The 24,622-nt window shown below is 47.4% G+C and overlaps 1 protein-coding gene across 1 annotated transcript in view; it reads right to left on the reverse strand.

Moving 5' to 3' along the window:
* Positions 1 to 5,599: 5,599 nt before the first annotated feature.
* DENR (density regulated re-initiation and release factor) overlaps positions 5,600 to 24,622 on the reverse strand; it is a 48,578-nt gene continuing 29,555 nt past the window's right edge. The window contains exons 7-8 of the mRNA XM_078768121.1: positions 12,649 to 12,788; positions 5,600 to 6,948 (exon numbers count right to left, since the gene is read on the reverse strand). Of these exons, the coding sequence (XP_078624247.1) occupies positions 6,904 to 6,948; positions 12,649 to 12,788 (185 nt within the window). The 3' untranslated portion in view covers positions 5,600 to 6,903. The remainder of the gene's footprint in view (positions 6,949 to 12,648; positions 12,789 to 24,622) is intronic.

Raw genomic sequence — 24,622 nt, forward strand, 5'->3', positions numbered from 1 at the left:
ATTAAATCATTAGTTGAATTTCCTTGTCGTGTCTGTTCATTGTGGGTTCCGGATTAAACCCGTGTGTTTAGTTTAATTTAACATCTCAAATTCTTTCATTCCCGCACGCACCAAAAATAACCGTCATCTTCGGGGGACGCCTCGGAGTTAAAGCTGGTTCGGCTATTCGTCCAAGGCTGGTGTTCATCGGCTACGGACAGGACAATACATATACAGTTTGTTTACAGTCTTGAGGATCCTTGACCATTCATGATTATAGGTGTTAAATATTCACACAAAAAATTGACCTCCTAACCTCAACCACATTTGATTTATAGGCTGTTATACCTAAAACCGCCACCATGGTCAACTTGACTGCAAAGGAAATGTATTTCTTAAAACACATGGGTTCAGCATTGATCAATATTGTAAATCGAGATAATTATCAGTACATGTTTCTATGCGATTTCATCTCTGTGCCGAATCTGCTGAGCTGGAAGTGCACATAAAATCCCCAATATTTTCATTCATTCAATTTCAATCGGTGTACAGTAAATGCACTGCACAGTAAACGTGTCGCGGCAGACAGGAGTCACAGCCAAAGAGATTTTTGAAAGATTGAAGAGTTCTATTTTCGTCTCATTAGACCACAGAATATTTTGTCTCATGTTCACTGAGTCTTTCACTTGCCTGGTTACAAACTCCGTGTCCTGTCACATGCCTTTTTCTCAGGAGTGGCTTCCATCTGGCCACTCTCCCATAAGGCCGAGATTTGTGAAATGCTGCAGAGACGGTTGTCCTTCCGGTAGGTTCTCCCATCTCAGCCAAGGAACTCTGTAGTTCTGTCAGTGGTTATTGGGTTCTCGGTCACCTCCTTGACCAAGGTCCTTCTTGCCTGGTTGCTCAGTTTTGTCAGACAGCCAGCTTGAGGAAGACTCTGGTTAGTTCCATATTCTTTCCATTTCCTAATTACGAGCACAGTCTTGGGAACTTTCAACACTCTAGAAATTGTTTTTTTTTTAAACCTTTCCCCAGACCTTTGGCTCCTCACAATTATATCTCGGAGTTATACAGATATTTCCTTGGACTTCACGGTAGAGTTTCTGCTCTGACACGCACCGTCAATTGTGGGACCTTATTACCCTGCGCTCGCGAAGCGACAAGCAGGGTTAAGCATTCAGGTGTGTATGTGTCTGCATTTAAAAAATTCATTTTCTCGGCAACCGTTGGTCCGATTGACATGACATTTTCACCATCGGAGGGCCTGCTCCTGAAGAATATTTTAATGATTATTATGACATAGGTCACATGGTACAGGCACCATCTTAGAAAAACTTTGCACCTCTATATCTCTGAAACCACTCTATGCAAAAAATTGAGACCTGGCTCATTGTCAACTACTCCCCTGGGGAATAAGATATGTTAATGATATCAGTGTCTTCGTTATGACGTCATTATTCGACAAATACAACACTTATCCATCCAATCATTTTTTTTTTTCAGCAACTGTTGGTCTGATGGACACTAAATTTTCACCACAGGAGCATCTCCTCCTTTAGAATATTTTAATGATAATTATCATGACGTCATAGATCATGTGGTACAGGCGCCATCTTGGAAAAACCACTAAATGTTGCACCTCTATTTCTTCAAAACAGGGTAAGCTGCATGGAGAAAATCGAAACATGGCTCATTGTAAAGAACTCCATATGGGGAATAGGTGTTAACGATGGCGTCATTTGTGCCATAATTATGACGTCATAATTCGACAGGGACAACGCTTCGTCTGATCAGTTTGACATGTATTGAGCATGATCTATGCAAGAATTATAATAAAGAATATAAATTTATGTCATTGCTCACGTAGGCTGGTAGCCATATTGGATCAAAGAAAAAAAATGTTTAAATACAGAAGAGTTGGTTAGCAACAAGTTGACTGCGCAGGGTAAGTATTCTATGAATATCATCTAGTTCCACAAAGTGACGAGGGCTTTGAGGGAGCCACAGTTATGGAGCAGGAGTAGTTTTATGGCCATTTGCACCAGAGCTGTCGAGAACTCAGCTTCAGGACTCCTGTACAGCTTGCCTCCAGTTTGAAATCGACCTCTCAGTATGGTGTTATTTGTATTCCCTGCACTGTTCTTATCGAGTGAGTGAAAGGGCCCTAAGATAAGAAATGTTAAGAAATCTGCGTCGCTTGGGATCATGTTGTGGGTAATTTGGGAGAATGTTGTTGCTAGTTATTGCTTATTGACGACTTGCTGGGGTTTCCATTTTCATAACAATCCATGAACTGTTACTTCTGCCTGGCCTCCATTCTTGCTGTATGAGTGGACGAGTTTTCACAATAAGCACCCATCAGCAACTAGTGCGTAGTAAAGTAACGTACGGTGTGTCATAACCAGCCGCTCGGTCATACATCTGACTGGCGCACAGTGCGAGCACGTTACTCTCAGTCGGCTTTTTGCACTTTATCGAGGCATCGGGACTTGAGGCCTGAGACCCTGGTTTGGGACGTTGAGCCCGGCTGCGACCCTGTGATTCAGTCATCCCTGGACCTGTCGCTTGCCAACAACATAAAAACTGTTAAAGCAATCACAAACCACACCCAGTGTAGTTCCTTGTCAATAAACTACTTTCTGTAACAGACTTTAATACATCAGAATATAACACTTACCCGACATGATGGTGTCTTCTACCACAGACGATACGCACCACATCTCACAGTAATGAAAGGTGCATCACACATGCTCTGCCCATGTAAAATTATAGTGACTCAGGCCCAACCTTGGACCACAGTGAACAATTATTACAAAGAACTTTGCCGACATGGCATGAATGTACTAAGTGCAGCTTGGTGCTGTTTTCCAGATTTCTATCGGAACCGGTGACATCACAGCAGAAAGAATTGGCTTCATGAAAGAGTGGCGCATTTGTGGAGGGTAGAAGACGAAGAGGAAAAGATGTGCAAGCTGCACTTTCGTTCCCTTTTCTGCTTCTGGGTTTCTGCACTTGTACAACCAAAACCAATCATCAAGACTGTAGGACAGAATATTTTCATAACCCAGATGAATGGCAACACAAGTGCAGCAGCACCATTAAAAACGATGACCACTCATGGTGCTGTTCATGAAATCGTCCATCCGTTTAAATTACAGAGTGAAGAAGCAGTCATCAATGTTCAACCCAAAACTCGCGCTCCTCTTTTGGAAGAGCACAGAGATCATGGCTGTGAAATTCCTCACTCATCTCTAAAGTCTCAACAACCTCCAATACTCGGGCACTTGCCCACGCTCATTGGCTTGCCTCCAAGCCATGGGGATTTGTCAAGTGGAAGGTACATCAAAAGATGGCGGCATCATTCCACTACCCGTGCTTCCGCATCCACCGGCAAACGTTCTCAGCGCAGCCTGAGAAGCACATCCACAAAACTTCAAACCGAGGCACAAATACCCTCACAATCTTCCACGGACTACGCCGTAAAAGAAGACACCATGGGACTGATGAAGAACCTGGTGCGGATTGCTCAACGTTACCAATCTCGGTCTCAGCTTCCACACAACGATGGACGCCCAACTTCCTGCTTGAATAAGCTAAAAGCACTGAGTACCATAACATCCGTGGAATTATCCCCACAGAAAATGCGAACAGTTTTACCTAAGTCACCGTGGTTTCTTGCGATGAAGTCACAACCTTTGTCTTTTCTTCAAGCTCACATGTCCAACACCGATGCGATTCCGTCATCTTTTCTAAAAACACACTATTTCATGTCAAACGTTTCATCCCTTGTAACACAACAAAATAAACTTTTTACATCCTTTGAGAATCAGGTCGATCACAGGTCAAACACTTTTCATCATGCACGGAATTTTCACTGGTCATCCACTTTTACATATCACACATCTTCAAATGGGCATTCCATGCCATACCAAGGATACATATCTGGCCAAGGAAAAGCAGACAAGCTCAAAGAAACAAGATTAACCAACGACTCTTCCTCCGCAGACGTTTCAGCCATATCTCAATCAACCATCATCGCCGAGCCTGCGAATGAAGCTTCAACGGTTCATCACAACTCACTCGTCACTCTTCAGTGCGATGAGTATTCAAAGTCACTTCTATGTCTTTTTCTGAACAACCTTCATGAAGGGATGAACAGCGATCCACCACAAGGCATGGCCTCTACCATTGAAGCCTCACTGAAAACACCTGAGGTTCATGAAGATTTCAGCAATCCAACGAAAAAGAGGCCACGGGCTCCGTCTGGCACAACGATGAACTCAAGAATGATGTCTACGCTCCTCAGTGACGCTTCTGCCCAGCCTGGAGACAGTATTACCAGAAGGATGTTGGCCACGACAACGCCACAGACGATCCAAGCGGTTCCTTCCAAAGGAGAGCCGAGGTTTTCAGAAGCCGTGCAGATCAGTGTGATTTTGGCCACATTTGCCCTCATTGTCCTACTACTTGGATCAATTGGAGCATGCTGGACCAGTTACTGTGACCCACGTCGAAGAAGCAGAGAGCACCGTCAAGCTAGAATCAATCCACGGGAAGCCTGGGCTTTGGGATGATGACAAAATAAGAGAAAAAGAGGCAACTCTTTGCCTTGATATTTAATGCTCGACTCTCAGACAGTTAGACATGCCGATTCAACGAATGAGCCAGATAAGGTGCACATAATAAAGTTAAATTTTCACCCGGAATGACAGTTAATTACTAAAAAAGAAGAAAAAAAAAAAAAGATACAACAAAACACCGTACACAGAACATCTGCTGCGTCAAACACCATAGATGCAAATGCCGGAGGATGCCCTGCCTGGCCCTCAAAACCTAAAATCAAGAAGCCAAACCACTTTTGGCATTTTTCAGACGAGGGGGAAAAGTGCTGCAGAAGAAACAAAATGTAATAAAACAACAGGAAAAAGGAAAATAAATCCGACAGCTATAAAAAAAAAAAGAAGATAAAACTCTGTGCATTGACATCATACTTAAGCACATGTAAATTGACAAGTGTCGGTTCGACGTCGACACAGTCTTGAAAGACCGAATGAAATGAAAACTGGTGGTTGGATTGGAAGGGGGAAGGTGTTGGTGTCAAAATAAACAACAGTCATGTGAGTTCACAGTCTGGAAAGCACCCCAGGTGTCTCGATGTAATTGTGCATCTTAGAAAAGATATCTTGTGTGTGGGCGACTAAAACCGTCCATAATTCTGGGGGGCTTCGAGAATCTCAACAGCGAGCATAAAGGCCCTTGAAAAGTACAATGTCTTTTTCTATCCCATACTGGGTTCCAGGACCACAATGCTCATTGCGACAATTGCTGGACATCTCTTGAGGGCTGGATGCGTCTCATCCATAGAAATAAGCAGAAGCAATGGGTGCATCGACACAAAGTGAATGGGGAAGAAGAACAAATGAGAGTGCTGCAATTCCGGAAGAGTGATCAACGATCCCACGGACTTGCTCATACCCAGATGAATCACAATGAATGTGTTTTGTTGCGTTGCAAAGGTGGATTTTTAATTGGATAATACGAGGACAACCAACAAGAACTTGTTAAATTACAACGTCTTTCCATAACTTCATCGATGTCAATAAAATGAATCGTGAAAACATTTTAAAAATATCTGGCTGTGTCACGTTTTATTGACTTTTGCTAGCGATTACAAGTGAAGTGAAACAGGTTCACAACGGCAAATTCAGATCAGCAACACAACTCCAGTTAAATAAATCAAGGATCAAATGGTCTTCATCTTAGCCGAGTCCTTGGAATGAATGAACACAGTACCGTGTGACCGCACATCTGCACTACGATGTTTCTAATCATGACAAATCCAAAACCCGGTCTGAAATCACAATTACCTTTGATGCCAATTCACCCGCATTTTCTGGGAGGCTGTGAATGTCCTTGCTAATAGTGGATGGGAATAGACCGTGCATCACCAAATGTTGCCGACGTTATGGTCTGGGGGTTCACAGCAATAGGAGAGTAAAAGGAAGAAGATTCATTCAGTAGATCATGATGGACACAAAATGCTTGTAGTGTAAACTATAACGAAATGTGTCATGAATCTTAAAAAGCGTATTACCAAGCACTCTGAATTCCATATACTCTCCAGGATAACCTATCCTCATTTTTGTCATTATCCAGCGATACGTCGACAAGCTGGTGGCTGCCATTATCCAGGGTCCACATGCAGATTCGGGATTAGAGGGGTTCCTTCCTGCAACTGCCCCACCCCACTACAAGAAAAATAACGTAAAAGGGGCCAACAGATCACGAAGTAATATCAGTGTGCATGGCACATCCTGGGTGATGGGTGAAAGGTCAACATTTAACTTGAAAGAAGGAAACGGTTAAAAACTGAAAATGATATTAAAAACTGCTGATGTTACAAAGTAGTGAAGAGCAAATGTGAAACAGTTCGATGAAAGTTCTGAATTTACACAAATCAATAATTTAATCGGACCGTCACTGACATCCGAAAAGCTCAGTGTTGTGAAATGAAATTGCAGTAAGTTTTATGCCAATTATTGATCATTGCAAACAAAGAATGCAATGCATTGATCCTTCCTGTTCACTGATAAACCTGAAGCTTGCAGGTAACACACACCTGACAGCATGGAGAGTGAGCAAGACGGTGTCTCGAGCAGCAATTGTTCAAGGCGGCACAACAAACAGCCATATGCTGCGCAGGTTAATTATCATCAATCGAATATTTAAAAAAAAAAAAGGGGGGGGGGGGAGGGGAGGAAATCAGGGAGAAGCAGAAATAAAAGAAGAAAAAAAAAAAAGGAGAAAATACAGGGGGGAGAAAAAGAAGAAGAGGGATTCAGGTTTAACTTCCTGTAATTCAACAATTTCAAACATCTGAGCCACACGAGGAAGGTCAGGACAAGAAGGGGAAGGAGGCAATCTTTATCTTTTTACTTCTCCAAGATCTTCCACGCTGTCATCGTCGACCTGTGTGGCAGAGAATGGAGAAGACATTTAATCAGCATCATAAAGTGATAAAATTAACTTGTTTTGCTCACAATGAATATATATATGAATGATCGTTTTAAGGCCATTTTTACCCGCTAGAGCGGGGGTTAGCCTTGCGGGCCATGACAATCATGGTTCCCTGTTTGAGGCAATGTTTTTTTTATGGCCGGATGCCCTTCCTGACGCCAACCTTTGGTCGCCTCTTACGATGCGCAGGGATACGGTGTACCTATTCTAAACCGGGGTACACACCGTGAAAGTGTGTACCGGGGCTCACAGTGGAAGCGAAAAGTGGAAATGCACGCAAACAAAGGGAAAAGTTTAAACTGTTCGTTAAAAGTATTGGGCACCAGTGACGGGAATTAAAATAATAAATTGGAAGACCTTGAAGCTGAAGTCGACGAGTACGATATAGTTGCAGTAATTGAGGCGTGGATTAATGTGGAGACAAATTGGAGGACAGGCTACAGGATGTACAAATGTGATAGGAAAGAGAAAGGCGGGGATCTCACAATCTGGGTGAAAGACAGTTTGTAGAGAGAGAGGGGCCGGACATCAACCCGATATGGGCTGGAGGGGGCCTGTATTAAAAAAGCTTCCAGACCTCACTTCAGGATACGAGGCTTTATTGAAATCGATCTTTGGCATCCCACACAATAGACAATAATTTCATCAGTCCTACAAAGCAAATAAAGCATTATTAAGCAAAGTCAAGCATTCTAAGACATTAGTCAACAATCCCAGTCTCTCCTTACCAAGAAGAACCAGGGCACATCTCACCATAACTCTTTCAGCAGACAAGATACTAACTCTCTCGCACACCGAGCGTTCGCCCATAAATAGGCATCCAAGATGCTCCAAGCCTATGAAGGCTCTTCTTCTTCATTTTCACCTCAGGGCCAAAAGGCCCACCTGGCCCCTCCAACCATAGCTCCTGTTAACTTACAAACCACCGCTGATTCACTATTCACAGCTCGTTTGCTGCTGATGTGCTGCTGATCAAAATAGTCCAGCCCAGGAGGGGTTAAGGAGGGAGTTGCAGTTGAGGATTCTCCTCTTTTTTTTTTTTTCTCCACTGTGAAATCAACTTCCACATTCTCTTCAAGCCAATTCTTCCCAACAGCTGTTCACCACCATCTCAGATCGTCCCCCATCCATATCCATGATATTTTCTACCCTCGTTAATCCACACCAAATCCACCTTTTTCAAATTCTGTTTTCTTTCTTCAAAGTCCATCTTGTTTATCCCGTGTACCCCACCCCAACCCAGCCATCTACCTTCCACAGATCTCCGATGTCCCTGTTCTCTACTGTTGTTGTGCTTCCCACTCTCTCCCCCTCTTGTCACCTGCTCCCTTTATTATATGTTCTATGTGTTAGCTCTTACACAAGCCTCGACTTGGTATACAAATAAAAAATAACCTGCCGAACCACAGGATTCAGAGTACCATGAGCAGGAAAGAAGGGTAGGGTAACTGAAGGCAAAATGGAATGAATCTGTACATAAGAGAGCAGAATTCTGTGGATGAATTTTGCTGGAGTTGTTTAAAAGATAACAAAGGATATGCATGGAATAAGTGTGGAAGGGTTCTTCAACAGAATAGCCATTGAGAAGACCAGGGGCCACAGCTTGCGTATGAAGAAGAAGACGAAGAAGAAGAAGGAGGAGAGCAAGGACAACATTATGGCAGGGATCTATCATTCATAATTGGTTAATACGTGGAATGGTCTCCCTGGAAATGTAGTAGCAGCAGAAACGGTAGATAGGTTTTAATTTGAATTAGATATGTACCGAGAAGCATTGTGGATACAGGGTGTAGTGAAATTGAAGAAGAAGAAGGAGAGGGGGGGGGGAGGATTCTGGGGTGTGGTGATCTAATGCATGCTGGATATACAGTCACGTGAAAAAGTAAGTACACCCCATGTAAAGTTTTGACTTTTTCAACATATTTCAACATACAGCTATTTGATTTTCATTTCAACAATATTGATAGATAACGGTGATATAATATAACAAATATCATGAAACATTTACATTTTGTAGTCCATTGTATAATTTAAATAAACATAAATGCAAATTTTAGATGTGGAAAAAGTAAGTACACCCTTGGCTCTAATAGGTGGTATTGCCCCCTTTGGCAGAAACAACCTCAAGTAGGCGTTTCTTATAACTGTCTACCAGTCTCTGACATCGACTGGGAGAAATTTTTGCCCACTCCTCCATGCAGAATTCTTTCAGCTGTGCGATGTTTGAGGGGTTTCTTGCATGCACAGCTCGTTTTAAATCCCCCCACAACATCTCGATGGGATTTAGATCCGGGCTTTGACTTGGCCATTCCAGAACCCTCCATTTATTTCTTTTCATCCATTCCTTGGTGGATTTACTGGTATGTTTAGGGTCATTGTCATGTTGCAAGGTCCACCTTCGGTTGAGCTTCAACTTTCCGACAGATGGCCTCACATTATCCTCAAGCACCCTCTGGTACAATGAAGAATTCAAAGTGGATTCTATGATGGTGAGCTGCCCAGGCCCTGATGCAGCAAAGCTGCCCCAAACCATAATATTTCCACCACCATGCTTTACAGTTGGTATCAGGTTCTTGTGGTCAAATGCTGTCTTTGGTTTTCGCCAAACATGTCTTCTGGTACTGTGGCCAAATAGCTATACCTTTGATTCATCTGTCCAGAGCACAATGTTCCAGAAGTGCTGGTCTTTGCCGAGGTGTTTGGAAATCTGTTTGGAAATCAGCCAACATCACCGCTTTGCACAAAAAAGGTGCAAAAACAGATCCCAGCAACTACAGACCAATCAGCCTTCTCCCAATTATCAGCAAAGTCATGGAATCCATCATTGCTTCAGATATGAAATCTTTCCTCTTCTCCAATGGCTTGATCTCTGATCATCAATTTGGTTTCAGACCTGGTCACTCTACTCTGGACATGCTGCTTCTGCTTTCTCAACAATGGATGGAGGTCCTCAACGCCAAACAGGAAATTAGAGCTGTCTCCCTTGACATTTCACGTGCCTTCGATATGGTCTGGCACCCTGCTCTGCTCACCAAACTCTCCTCCTTTGGTATCCATGGAAATCTCCACGCATGGCTGGCGGACGTCCTCTCTGGTCGTAGTCAACGTGTGGCCCTGAATGGCTTTCTCTCATCTCCTCTTCCTGTTCAGGCTGGAGTTCCCCAAGGCAGTGTTCTGGGCCCTGTGCTTTTTCTGGTCTTCATCAATGATCTCTCTGACTCTCTTGAAAATCCTCTCTATCTCTTTGCTGACGACTCTACTCTGTCGCTCCATTCCTCATCCCTCAGATCGGCAGTCTGCAGCCTCCTCACTCTCTGCAGACCTGGACAAAATCATAGACTGGGCAAACAAATGGAACATGTCTTTCAATCCTGATAAATCTCACACTCTTACGATGTCTCTCCGAAAAGACCGACTGGAAAACCCTCCCATCCACTTTCTGAATAATCCTCTCCAAGAAGTTCTGTCACTCTAGCTTTTGGGTCTCACTATTTGCCATGATCTTTCCTGGGAAAACCACATTTCAAATCTGGCCTCCAAAGCCAGTCGCCGCCTGGGCATCCTCCGTCGTGCGAAGTCCTTCCTTGGCACACCTGAGCTCCTCACCACATACAAGGCTTTCATCCGCAGCTCTATGGAATACTGCTCTCCCCTCTGGTCTGGTGCTCCTGCCTCACACCTAGCCCGTCTTCACGCTGTTGAAACCAAAGCGTTCAGAATCATTGGAATCTCCCGCGATGAAGCTAACTCCAAGGGCCTTTCACTCACTCACCGCAGGCAGGTTGGTGGTCTTTCCGTCTTCTACCGACTCCTCTCTGGCCTTGCCCCCCCAGCCCTCTCTGGGCTCTGTCCCCCAAATATTCCTGCAGGTCGCACAAGATCTGCCTGCAACCCTCTTATGGTTAAACTGCCAAAATCAAGACTTTCTGCTCACCTTCACTCCTTCATTCCTCTTTTCTCCCACCTCTGGAACAAACTCCCTCACTCTCTTCAATCCCACTCCACCCTCCAGGTCTTTAAAACAGCTGTTCACCACCATCTCTTATCCTCCCCCATCCAAAACCTTGATCTTTTCTACCCCCGCTAATTTCGGTCCCCTTGTGTTTTATACCTCTCCCCCCCCCACCCCCCTCCCCCTCCCACGCCTCCTGCCCCCAAACCCTCTCCCTCCCACACTTCTCCCTGCTCTCAAATGTTGTGGTTGTGCGCTTCCCCTTCTCTCCCCATCTTGTCTTCCGCTCCCTCTTTTTGTATATTTTGTTTGTCTGGTTGATTTGTTTGTGAAATAAATGTTAGCTCTTTCACGAGCCTCGATTCAGTATACAAAAAAAAAAAAAGGAAAAAAAAAAAGGTGTTTATTGGCAAACTTTAGTCTTGCCCTGATGTTCTTTCTGGACAGCAAAGGTTTCCTCCTGGCACACCTCCCATGTGGATCAAATTTGTGCAGCCTCTTTCTAATGGTAGACTCATGCACTTTGACATCAACATTGGCAAGAGCTACCTGTAGGTCCCGTGATGACATTTTGGGGTTCTTAGAGACTTCTTTCAGCATCTTGCGGTCTGCTCTCGGGCTGAACTTGCTGGGGCGGCCTGGCCTGAACAAGTTGGCAGTTGTTTGGAATCTTCTCCACTTGTAGATGATCTTCCGGACAGTCAAATGATTGATTTCAAATTGTTTGGAGATCTTTGTAAATACCTTCCCAGACTCATAGGCATCTATAACCTTCTTTCTGAAGGCCTCAGAGCTCTTTTGATCTAGACATGGTGACACCACACACTTCAACAACAAAGAGCAAACCAAACTTAATGTCTGAGGTTTAAATAAGACAGGTTCCTCCAAAATCCTCTCTAACGATGTTCTAATCATTTGCACCTGAGCTGGTGCACCTGATTCTCATTTTAGGTATTTGAAGTAGTGATAAATGTAGGGGTGTACTTACTTTTTCCACATGCGAAATTTGCATTTATGTTTATTTAAATTATACAATGGACTACAAAATGTAAATGTTTCATGATATTTGTTATATTATATCACCTTTATCTATCAATATTGTTGAAATGAAGATCAAATAGCTGTATGTTGAAAAAGTCAAAACTTTACATGGGGTGTACTTACTTTTTCACGTGAATGTGTATATATATATATATATATATATATATATATATATATATATATATATATATATATATATATATATATATATATATATATATATATATATGTATATATATAGTCGAGCGCTCTATGTGGGAAGAGAATTACACGTTCTGAACGCACCATGTTCTGGTCTGCACTGCATTCATCTTGGTAAGACCAGATCGATGGCTTGGTCTTCATACTATGCTTGAGTAAACGTTATACTTATGCTTTATACGATTTAATAGCTAATACGTTAATTGCTTGTGTGCCTAGGACTTGTGTGAATCTATTTCAATAAAGCCTCACTTCTGTGAACGATGTCTTGGATGAATTCCATTACACAGGGGTACATTGGTATTTTACAGAAATGTGAAGGAACGATGGGCCGAATGGCCTCCTCCTGCATTGACGGTCCCTGTGTTTCTTTGTAAAACATGATGAAAAAAGCAAATTTTTAAAAAGCTTGCAAATGGGGGAAAAAGGTTGTGGAGTGGGGGATGCAATCATTGTACCTCAGGCCACCTCTGCTGGATTACATCCATGACGCCATCAGTAACATCGCCCTGGATCGTGACCTCATCCTCAGCAGTGACAGAAGCTCCACAGGAGAATCTCTGAGCAAATAGTTTTTGTGCTTCACGTAGGTCAATGCCTGATGAATACACAGTTACTACAATGCTACACATTTTCTACCAAATGAAGAGGAAGAAAAGAATGAGCAACAACAAGTACAAAAATGAAATCCCTGGAATGAAAAATAAACTTTGAAACAACAGACGTACTTGGCCCACTCCATGCCCCGGCTGTTTCAGACGAAATTAAAGACATATAAATGTCTAAAAAGGTATTTCATGTATGTAAAACTAGAATGCCACTCTTTGATGTCGTGACGTCGACAGATATACCACCACCCACATTATTACATCATTATACATACTTGCACCAAGTTTGATTGAAATCCCTTCAGCTGTTCTCAAGTATCACATTTTTACCTGACATGACCTGACATTTGACGATGCAATCTAATCAGTTCATCTTTTCATCAATATATATATTGTGGATTGTGAATCATTAATATATATATATATATATATTGTGAATTTTGCAAATTCATATATATATACTGTTACATATTTATGTGAATGTATGTGAATTACCATTCAGGTCTTTGCTTATCCATGTGTAATAGATTAAGGGTTGTTGTGGTTGGAGGGTCAGGAGCCCTTCTGAAAAGTGTCCGGAAACGGAAGTGACCGGAAACGAAAGAGGAAAAGACACGAGGAAGAAAAGCGACGAGTATTCTTCTTCCTCGCCCCGCTCCGACGAAAGGTGGGATCGACCTTGCGCCGCGTGGAAAAGCGGCGTTCCGAAGCCCGTCTGGCGAGAGGAGTTACCGGGACGTGTACCTACCCGGTGGAGACGTCAAGTTGACGTGGGGCCGTGCATCGACCCCGCGTCTGGCACCGTTCGCGGCACCGTCTAAAAGACGCGTACGGGTCGCACGTTGGGGCCTAACACGCGTTGCAAGCGGCGTGGGGCTTTTGGGCTTGCTTCACCGTACCCGCTTCGCGTGGCCACGAGGGGCTGCAGCCGGGGTGCCTGATACGATACCTGCCCGGTGGAAACACGTCCACCCGGGGTTCGTTCAACCGCCCGAGTGCGGCGACGCCGACCATCATCTTGGTCAGGAGGGGCCCAGAGACATTGTGAGGGGCAGAGACCAAAAGGGGGTCGTGAGTACCAAAAGGGGACACACATATATAAGATGGCCATCTTAATCATATAGGGAATTGATTGTGGATTGGGAATTGTTGATGGTTGTTTGTTGTTGATTGCTCGGGGAAAATCTCCGTGGTTGTATCATTGAAATTGTATGGTATCATTACCATTGAAATATATCCTGGAACATCAGTTTTCTCTTGGGTGGAATTCATATGGATTGCGTGGCGAAAGCGCATATATAATACAACTTTCTGGCGAAGTTCCTCTCACGGTCCGGGGGTCACCGAGACCAGGTATTCACCGAGGGGACCACGTAACAGAATTGGGGGCTCGTCCAAATTACGATTTGCGGCTTCGCAATTGGGTCTACGTCCGGGATCTAAAATTGTATTTGTATAAAATAATAAAATAATATTTTTATTAATTAAAATTTATTAATTAAGTATTAATTGGTAAATTTTTGGGGGAAATTGGGGTAAAGTCTTGGGTGAAGGTTAACAGGTGTTAACGATAGTCACCATGGCGTTTGTGGCACAGAACTTTGCGGTAACACCGAGTGAGGCACAGTTCCGAGCGTTACTAAAGTCGGACCTCTTGAAATTGGCCAAACATTTTAACTTGGAGGTCCGAACTAATTTGAGGAAGGCAGAGTTGCAGACCACGGTGATACAATCTATGGTGGGATTAGGAACATGGGACGAGTTAGCCTGGGAGTGGCTACCCGAAGAACCAGAAGACGTTGAGCTCCGGAAACTGGAGTTGCAATTACGGAGCCAGGAACGGATCAAAGAAGAAGAAAGGAAAGCAGAAGAGAGGAGAGAAGAGAAACAAGCAGAGGAAAGGAGAGTGGAACGAGAACTCCAGGAAAGGTTAGCAGAAGAAGAAAGGAAAGCAGAAAAGGAAAGAGCAGAAGAAGAAAGGAGAGGGGAACGAGAACTCCAGGAAAGGTTAGAAAGGATGAAAACAAGGGAACTCGAAGCAGAGGAGAGAAAAGCGGAAAGGGAATTAAAGGAACGTGATATGGAGCTTCAGCAAGAAATTAAATTCAAGGAGCTGGAGTTAATGAGAGAACGGGGAGAGGCACCACCCTTGCTGACGGGGTCGACACCTAACCAGAAAACCTGGGATGTGGGCAGACATGTGAGGCTGGTTCCACCGTTCAGTGAAAAGGGAGTCGCGAAATTTTTTTCCACACTTTGAGAAAGTGGCTCGACAATTAAACTGGCCGGAGGAGGCCTGGACCATACTCGTGCAAAGTGTGCTGGTGGGAAAAGCTCAAGAGATTTATTCGGCGCTACCAATGGACCAATGTGCAGATTATGAGGTACTGAAGAAGCACTGTATCCTCAAAGCCTATGAGTTGGTTCCGGAAGCTTACAGGCAAAAATTCAGGAATGCCAGGAAGAGGGAGAGTGAGACCCATGTGGAGTTTGCCAGAGTGAAAGAAAACATGTTTGATCGGTGGTGTGAGTCAAAAGGAGTCGGGAAAGACTTCGAAACATTGCGTGACTTGATCCTGGTGGAGGAATTTCAGCAGTGTCCACGAGGACATCAAAGTGTACCTGCAGGAAAAGAAAGTACCAAAGTTGTGGGACGCAGCCCCCATGGCAGATGATTATGCCTTAACCCACCGAATAGGGGTCCACGAACCTAACTCCTCGCCTAGATCTCCGCAGGGGAGGTGGGGAACAGCAGGTGCGGAGAACGACAATACATGGCGGCGACCTCGAGAGGATTATGGGGACAACGCGGATACCCCACCTGTTCGAAATCAGAGGGATGCGGGCCCAAGACAAACTTATATTTCAGGGGGCCCAAGGCAGACCACGAGTTTTTCCTCCGGGCCTACTTGCGCTTTTTGCAAGAAACCTGGACACTTGATGTCCAGTTGTTACCGCATGAAAAGGGAAGACCCAGAGCGGAGTCCGACTATTACGACTCCAAATGCAATGGCCATTGTGAGAAATCGCCATCAAAAGGGTTACCAACCATTTATTTCAGAGGGGTTTGTGTCACTGGATGGAGCCTCGACTAACCGGAGACCGGTTAGGATATTGAGGGACACAGGAGCACATCAATCTTTAATGCTTGAAGGCATTTTGCCATGGTCCGAGGAGACGGCAACGGGGGATAGTGTTCGTTTACAGGGGATCGGGGGCGGTGTTAGTGCTCCACTTCATGTCATCCATTTGGAGTCCGAGTTGATGTCAGGACCGGTCACCGTCGGTTTACAAGCCACGCTTCCTGTAGAGGGTGTATCTGTGGTTATCGGGAATGATTTGGCCGGGGGTCAAGTTTATGGTAACCTGAGGGTTGGTAAAGAGCCCAGCAGGGAAAATAACACCACACCAGCTCGGGATGGCGACAAAAGTGCCAAGTTATTTGTAGGGGGACTGAACTTCAAAACAGAGGAAGAAGTTCTGACCTCTGTCTTCAACAGATATGGGCCGCTGGTGGAAGTGCGGTTGGTAAGAGACTGGGAAACGCAACAGTCAAGAGGGTTCGGCTTTGTCACGTTTGCCAGCACAAAAGACGCCAGAGAGGCAGAGAAGAATTGGAATGGCAAGGATTTGGAGGGTCGGACCATAACAGTAGGGAAGGCATTTCGTAGGCGTCGAGAGGTCTACAGGAGAGGACAACTGGGCGGTAGTTTTGGTGGTGGCCGCAATCAATATTATTATGGAGGCTCCCTGAGTTACGGCCGCTCCCGAAGGAAGGATTGGCAAAGTAGTGGCCGAGAAGGAGACCGCTATTCATGGGACTACAGGGACAAGTGGTCCCACCCTAATTATTAGGGAAGTTCTGAGAAGTTGAAGCACTGAATGCGGCGGAGCCGCCGAGCCAAGATTCCTACACGGATTAACCGTGAACGCCGTTCCTAAAGGCGTCCATGTAGTGAACTTTCATGCACGGACTAACCGTGAACTCGACGTTCCTCAAGGCGCCCATGTAGAGAACTTTCCTGCACGGACTAACCGTGAACTCCACGTTCCTAAAGGCATCCATGTAGTGAATACTCGGCTTGGCCTCCCGGAAAAAGTGCTATCGAGTTGCTTAACTTTGGATCTTTGATCAACCCCTTAACCTTCATTCACAAGAAACTGACGGTCAAAGTCAGAGGGTCATGAGATGGAGTTTGATTTGGCAGGGACAATGTCGTTGCTGGTGCTTAGTCCAGAGGGAGTAATCTGGAGGGGTTGTGGTGAAATGTTGGTTGCTTTATTTTTAAGTGATAACTGTGCCCGGGGGGAACTGATAATGTGGGGGGGTTGAGTTATCTGGTTTGTTTCTCCAAATTGGCCGGCAAAGAAAGTTTTCGCTGGGTTCAAACTTTCTTTCTTGAAGGGGGGGAGTGTTACATATTTATGTGAATGTATGTGAATTACCATTCAGGTCTTTGCTTATCCATGTGTAATAGATTAAGGGTTGTTGTGGTTGGAGGGTCAGGAGCCCTTCTGAAAAGTGTCCGGAAACGGAAGTGACCGGAAACGGAAGAGGAAAAGACACGAGGAAGAAAAGCGACGAGTATTCTTCTTGCTCGCCCCGCTCCGACGAAAGGTGGGATCGACCTTGCGCCGCGTGGAAAAGCGGCGTTCCGAAGCCCGTCTGGCGAGAGGAGTTACCGGGACGTGTACCTACCCGGTGGAGACGTCAAGTTGACGTGGGGCCGTGCATCGACCCCGCGTCTGGCACCGTTCGCGGCACCGTCTAAAAGACGCGTACGGGTCGCACGTTGGGGCCTAACACGCGTTGCAAGCGGCGTGGGGCTTTTGGGCTTGCTTTACCGTACCCGCTTCGCGTGGCCACGAGGGGCTGCAGCCGGGGTGCCTGATACGATACCTGCCCGGTGGAAACACGTCCACCCGGGGTTCGTTCAACCGCCCGAGTGCGGCGACGCCGACCATCATCTTGGTCAGGAGGGGCCCAGAGACATTGTGAGGGGCAGAGACCAAAAGGGGGTCGTGAGTACCAAAAGGGGACACACATATATAAGATGGCCATCTTAATCATATAGGGAATTGATTGTGGATTGGGAATTGTTGATGGTTGTTTGTTGTTGATTGCTCGGGGAAAATCTCCGTGGTTGTATCATTGAAATAGTATGGTATCATTACCATTGAAATATATCCTGGAACATCAGTTTTCTCTTGGGTGGAATTCATATGGATTGCGTGGCGAAAGCGCATATATAATACAACTTTCTGGCGAAGTTCCTCTCACGGTCCGGGGGTCACCGAGACCAGGTATTCACCGAGGGGACCACGTAACAATACTTATACCAAGTTTGGTGAAAATCCCATTACTGGTTCACAAGTTAGCTCAGTAATAGAATTTTTTTTGACCTTTTGACCCTAAAATATAATCACTTCATCCTTACATCATTATACATACCTGTACCAAGTTTGACTTTGATCCCTTCAGCAGTTCCTAAGTTATCGCGGTAACGAAAACCTATTAGACGAACAGACGGACGGACAACCCAAAAACACAATACTTCTGGCGACTTCGTCAGCGGAGGCAAAACTAGAGAGTTCATTGAACACGTTACTCCACACAGTCTTGAGAATGAAGGCCAAAATTTGACTGTTCACGATGACGTAAAATACAGTAATATTTTGTCCAAGTACTGCTAAATGGAAGGGTTTTCAAAGTGCCAATAAGGCAATTTGTGTTCAACAGTGTTCAAGTATTTAATTAAATTTAAATAAAATCAGGATTTCTAAGGGAGGTAGAACTAGAACGGCACTCTTCAACGTCGCTACACCGCCCAATTTGCCTCCACCCACATCATTACGTCATTATACCAAGTTTGTTTTAAATCCCTTCAGCTGTTCTCAAGTTTCACATTTTTACCTAACGGGGCCTCTGACCTTGACCTCCTGAGCTCATAATCGATCGAGTTAATCTCTGCGTCATTATACTGTTGCGGATATGGCATTTGGCCTCCATATCCGCTTGTAAATATTCCCCTATTTCCCCAATACTCCCCAACTATCCCCAATCCCCTAGTCCCATTGCCTGTAAATAACACTCTGTAGAACCGACCTTCCCCTTTTTCCCCCATTAAATGTCGTGCCCAGGTCCACCGCATCTCACGTAGACAACTTTCGGACATCTTGCTAGTTATTCTTAGTCTATGTCAGTTAAGGACTCGTTTCCATTAATTCTGACTCTTCGTTGCACCAGAATGTGATTGTATGGCACCAGTAGTGAGTTTAGGACCTCCCCATACCTCCTCCCATCTTCCCCATGAAACAACAACAACAACAACAACTACAACAACTACAACAACAACTACAACAACAGAGGGGCGCGGCGCGGGGAGTGTGCGTCCTCACTCCGGCTCGGTTAGCCGCCATTGCCCATGCGCTCCACGGGGTTACCACGAAGGGGCTGGCTGTCAGCTCCTCGTCAGGGGCGGAGCCCGGTAACCCCCCGCAGCCAGTGAGAAGCGGCGGGCCGATTCCATCTGGGGCGGAGCTAACGAGCCGAGGGCGTGTCACTCCCCGCCGGATATGCGCAGCGACTGACCGGATGTGAGATCAGATGCGCCCCCAGCTTGAAACGACAAGTCGCGACCTCCCCGCATCTATTGGACCGGACCGGGTCGATTCTGTCCCTGAGCCAAGGTGCACCTTGAGCCATCGACTACCCGCTTTCCTTGCCATCAATCCCCGTGTGAGTCAGTTTTGTCCTGTTTATCTGTCGTCTGTCGGGGCTACTATAAGACCGTAATTAAGTGCCTACCTTACTATGCTGTCTCTCTCATCCCTGTAATCTGACCTTCCGCAATATTATAACCTCCTCTGGAGGTCTTGAGAACTGAACCCTTGGTGTCGTGTCATTTTAACCCAGCCGTTGTGTCCTTTTCCTCAATTGATTTAGCGTAGCGCGACTCGGCCAACGTTCGAGTAAAATCGGGTAAACGTGCAGACGCGGTCATACCAAACCGCTCGGTAAACCAACATCCACAACCGCGTCTGTAACATTTGGTGTCAGGAGTGTCGGATTCGGACCTGGGACTAAATTTATTAGGCCCAAATTTTGGAACACCAATTGTACCACTAGGGTAACAATTGGTGTTGGGAGGTAGAATTCGATCCGGAGCGCGTTTTACGCGCTCGAAATTATAACAGCGAAATTTGATTGTGTTTTACAAAATATAAAAACCCGAATTTTGAAAGTCGCGCTATGGCAGACCAAGTCGGCTGGGGTCCGGTAGAGGAGAGTGAGGCAGGGTCGGTCCAGGACCAAAATGAGGGACATAAGGAGAGCGAAGCAGTGAGGGTAGCAGACGCACAAAATAGCGTCGTTGCGCCCGACGTTGCGGGCGCACAAAATGGCGCCTCGCACATTGCTACGGCGGCCGCACCCGCTGCACAAGTGGGAGGGATGGCCCAAATGCAGGCCCTCATGGAGCAATTTATGGTACAAATGCAGGCGTCCCTCAACCTGCAGGGTGAGCGATTGGGAAACCAAATGGGGGTAATGAGGGACGAAGCGAGGGCTCAGAGTGAGCAATTGGGGGTAATGGGAAACCAAATGGGGGTAATGAGGGACGAAGCGAGGGGCACCGGTGAGGGGTTAGACAATAATTTTAAGGGATTAGACAAGAAATTTGGGAAATTAGACAATAGATTAGGGGAAATACAGGAGGGGTTAATGGGGGTAGAAAACAGAATGGCCGCTCAAGAGAATCAAATGGAAGGGATGCAAAAGGGGTTAGAGGGGTTAGAAAACAGTATGGAAGGCAAATTGAGGGACATGAGGGACCAAGCGGAAAGGGAAGTTAAACAAATGGGGCAGCAGATAGAGGGGGTCAGAATGGGGGTAGAAACCAAACTGGATGCTCACAGGGAGGAAATGGAGCAGATGAGGGTGGCATCTGGGCAGGAGATGCAAGTGATGGGAGAAGAGATCAGAAGAGGTGTGAGTGAGGAGGTCGGAGGAGTGCGCGAGGAGGTGAGGCACTGTAAGGAGCGCATGGAGAAGGAGGTGAGAAAGGGGACTGTAAAACTGCAAGGGGGTATAGAGGAGTTGACGATGGGAGTAGAACAACTGACAGTGGGACAAAAGGAGTTGGGGGACCAGGTAAAGAAGAACACAGCGGTAATAGAGGGTTTAAAATCGACACAGAAGGAGATGAAAAAGGACGTAGGGGTAATTAAAAAAGAGTGTCAGACGGTACATGAGGACCTGACGAGGAAAATGGACAAGGTGGAAGAGGTGATGGAGGTTAAAGAGCGGGAGGTGCAGGAGCACATAGAAAAAAATAAAGTGGAGTTAGAGGAAGAACTTAAAGGGGCGCACGAAGAGACGAAGGAGGTGAAGCAGAAATTAGAAGAAGTGGAAGAAGGGGTGAGCGAAATTAAGAAGCGACGGAGAGAGGATAAGAAAGAGATAAAGGAGGAAGTAAAAGAATTGGTCCAAAGTCTGTGCTCGGATCGTGATGATGTGCTCATTAACCGGATGAGGGATTCGCAGGTGATGGAGGAGAAGCGAAGAGAAAGAGGACCCGGTGTAAGTGGTGACCAATATGGTCGTGCGTATGATGCGCCAGGGGATTTAATAAGCTTGGGGGTCGAGATAGACCCGGATGTTCGTGAGAGGCCACGAGTGAGGTGTATGGCTGGTCCGGAGGGTATGGAACGAGAGGTGCGAGGTGTGGGTGAGCAAGGTGGTGGTGGTATGGAATGGGTAGCGGGTTGCGGAGGTGTGACCCATGCATCGACACCAACAGGGGTAGTTGTTGGAGGGACCGGGGAGGCACGAGAGCCCCTTGGGGGTAATGTACTGTGGGGGCCCGGCCGGTTCGGCCCCGCGCTGACCCCGCAAGGGGCGACGCACGGGGTCCGGCAGGCGGGCAACGACTCGCATACGAGGTGGTCCCACAAGGTCCCACTCGCGCCGTATGACGGCAAGAGTGATCTACGCGCGTACCTGGCGCAGTTCGACTGTGTGTGTAAGGGCAACGGTTGGGGTGAGGACGAAGGTGGAGTACACCTGGTGGCCGCATTGCGCGGCGCGGTGGCGGAGGTGCTGACGGCATTACCAGCGGGTGCTCTCACCCTGCCAGCCCTCCGCGACGCCCTAATTAATCGATTCGGCATTGAACAGCAGAGCGAGCTTGTTAAAGCTCAGCTCGCGCTGCGAAAACGCAAGCCCCAGGAAGCCATCGGGGAACTTGCCCACGACATTCGCCGTGCAGTGGGGATCGCACATGCTAGCATGGCAGCGGATTCCCGGGAAAGCCTGGCGCTGGACCATTTTATCCAGGCCCTCCCGGATATTGAGCTCCGGCAACAGCTCGCCATGTGGCGCCCGCAGACTCTGAGCCAGGCGGCTGACGCTGCGGCCCGTTGGGAAGCAGCGAGGCCCCTGGCCCGGGGGGGCGAGCGTCTCGCAATGGCGGTCCGCCAGGTGGGACCCCCGATGGAGGGCGGACCCCTTAGGGGGCCCGCCCCCGACGTAGGTCCTGACCTGGCGGGCATGGTCCGGAGGCTGGTGGACCAGTGCCTGGCGGGACCTGGACCATGGCAGGCGGCCCCGGAGGTGGCCCGCGGTGGACCACGAGCGGGTAATCCAATTCGGACCTACAGGGGGGGAAATTTGGAATTCCGGAGGCAAGCACCTTATCAGGTGAGGTGCTATACCTGCAACCGTCTGGGTCACCTGGCGCGGCACTGTCGAGCCGCGCGCCGGGATGATCCCCGGCGGTTGAGGTCCTCAACTCCGCCCAGGGGGGAGCGGGTTAGCCGACCCCAGACACCCCCCCGCCAGACCCCGGGAAACTAGAAGGTGTCGGGCACGTAGGGCGGTGTTCGGCAGCAGAGGATGGAGGAGAGCCCTCATTGATGCGACAGGTCATTTATTGTGGCCAAATTGGAACCGGTAGCCTGACAATTAGATGCAAAATTGCCGGCGTGGGGGTAGACGCCGTAGTGGACACAGGAGCTAGCGCCACGATCATCAGCCCTGTGGTCCTTGATTCGAGCGCAGGTGGCTGGGATAAGATCCAGCGCCTGCAAAATTATAGTTTGCAGCTTGCTACCGGGGTAACGGCCCCGATCATAGGGCGTGGTTCTGTGACCCTCAAGTTAGGGTCGGTAAGGAGGGAGATAGATGTTTGGGTGGCGGAGGTGTGCGACCCATGTTTAATAGGGTTGGACCTGTTGACTGCCAGCGGCTGTAAAATCGACTTGTGCCGGGGGATCCTGCAGGTGGGAGTAGAAGAGCTGCCGTTAGGGGGAGTCAGCACGGCCGAGAGAGCGGAGCTGGAGGCTTCCGAGGCCGTGACCATCCCCCCAAGGGCCGAGGCGATAGTGCCGGCCCGGTGGGCAGCTCGCCCAACGTGGCAGGAATCCTGCGGCCTGGTCGAACCGGTGGCAGCGCAGTCCATACCGGGTTTAATCGTGGGCCGCACCCTTGTAAAAACGGACGGACCGGTAGTGGCCGTCCGAGTAATAAATATGAGTACAGAACCACGCACTATAGTAAGGGGCACGAGGGTAGCTGGCTGCACCCCAGTTGAGGAAGTCGCGACAGTGAGGGGCGAGAACGTCCGGCCGAGCCGACCCCGGGGGGAGCCTTCAATAAGAAGTAGGAATTGGCCCGATCCCATTTGCGAGATGGTAAATCGTAGTAGCGTAGAGTTGGGAGGTACCCAGAGGGAGGCCTTACACAAACTGGTTGGGTCCCATTTGGACCTCTTCTCCCTGTCCACCGAGGATATTGGACGTACGGGCCTGGTGAAACATCAGATCCACACCGGTGAGGCCCGGCCTATTCGTCAGGCCGCCCGACGGCTCCCTTGGAGCAAGAGGGCGGAAGCTGACGAGCAGGTTGAAAAAATGCTCGACGCAGGTGTGATCGAGCCCTCGGGAAGTCCTTGGATGTCACCTGTTGTGCTGGTCAAAAAGAAGGATGGGACCACGCGGTTCTGCGTGGACTATCGCCAGCTAAACAACGTGACACTCAAGGACTCATATCCCCTGCCAAGGATTGATGACACCCTCGATGCCGTTGCGGGCTCAAATTGGTTCACAACTTTGGACCTCAAGAGTGGGTATTGGCAGGTGGAGATGGATAGGGCAGGGAAGGAGAAAACGGCATTTTCCACAGGTAAGGGACTGTATCAGTTTACTGTGATGCCGTTTGGTTTGTGTAACGCCCCCGCCACCTTTGAAAGATTGATGGAGCATGTACTAGGCGGCATGCCATGGCAATCATGCCTGGTGTACCTGGATGACGTCCTGGTACATGCCCAAACGTTCCCCCAGGCAGTAGCTAATTTGGACCAGGTGTTCGGGTGCCTCAGACAGGCAGGGTTGAAGCTGAACCCGAGTAAGTGCACTTTGTTTGCAAGAGAGGTGGCCTATCTAGGTCACGTGATCGGCCGCGAGGGGGTAAAAACGGACCCAGACAAAATTAAAGCGGTAGAGGAGTGGCCCGCACCACGTACCATCAAAGAGGTGCGGGGATTTTTGGGACTCTGCTCCTACTACCGGCGCTTTGTGGCGAAATTTGCGGAGTTGGCCCGTCCCCTCCACCGGCTTACGGAGAAGGGGACGCGATTTAATTGGACACGGGAGTGCCACGAGGCCTTCCAAAAATTGAAGGGGTGTCTGACATCCGCACCCCTTCTAGCGTACCCCACTAGCAACGGGGCATTTACCCTGGACACGGATGCGAGCCAGGAAGGATTGGGCGCAGTTTTGTCTCAGACACAGGAGGGCATGGAGAGAGTGATTGGTTATTATAGTC

Source organism: Myxine glutinosa, chromosome 14 (genome assembly GCF_964187855.1).
Source record: "Myxine glutinosa chromosome 14, kmMyxGlut1.1, whole genome shotgun sequence".
In the NCBI taxonomy this organism is placed as follows: Eukaryota; Metazoa; Chordata; class Myxini; order Myxiniformes; family Myxinidae; genus Myxine; species Myxine glutinosa.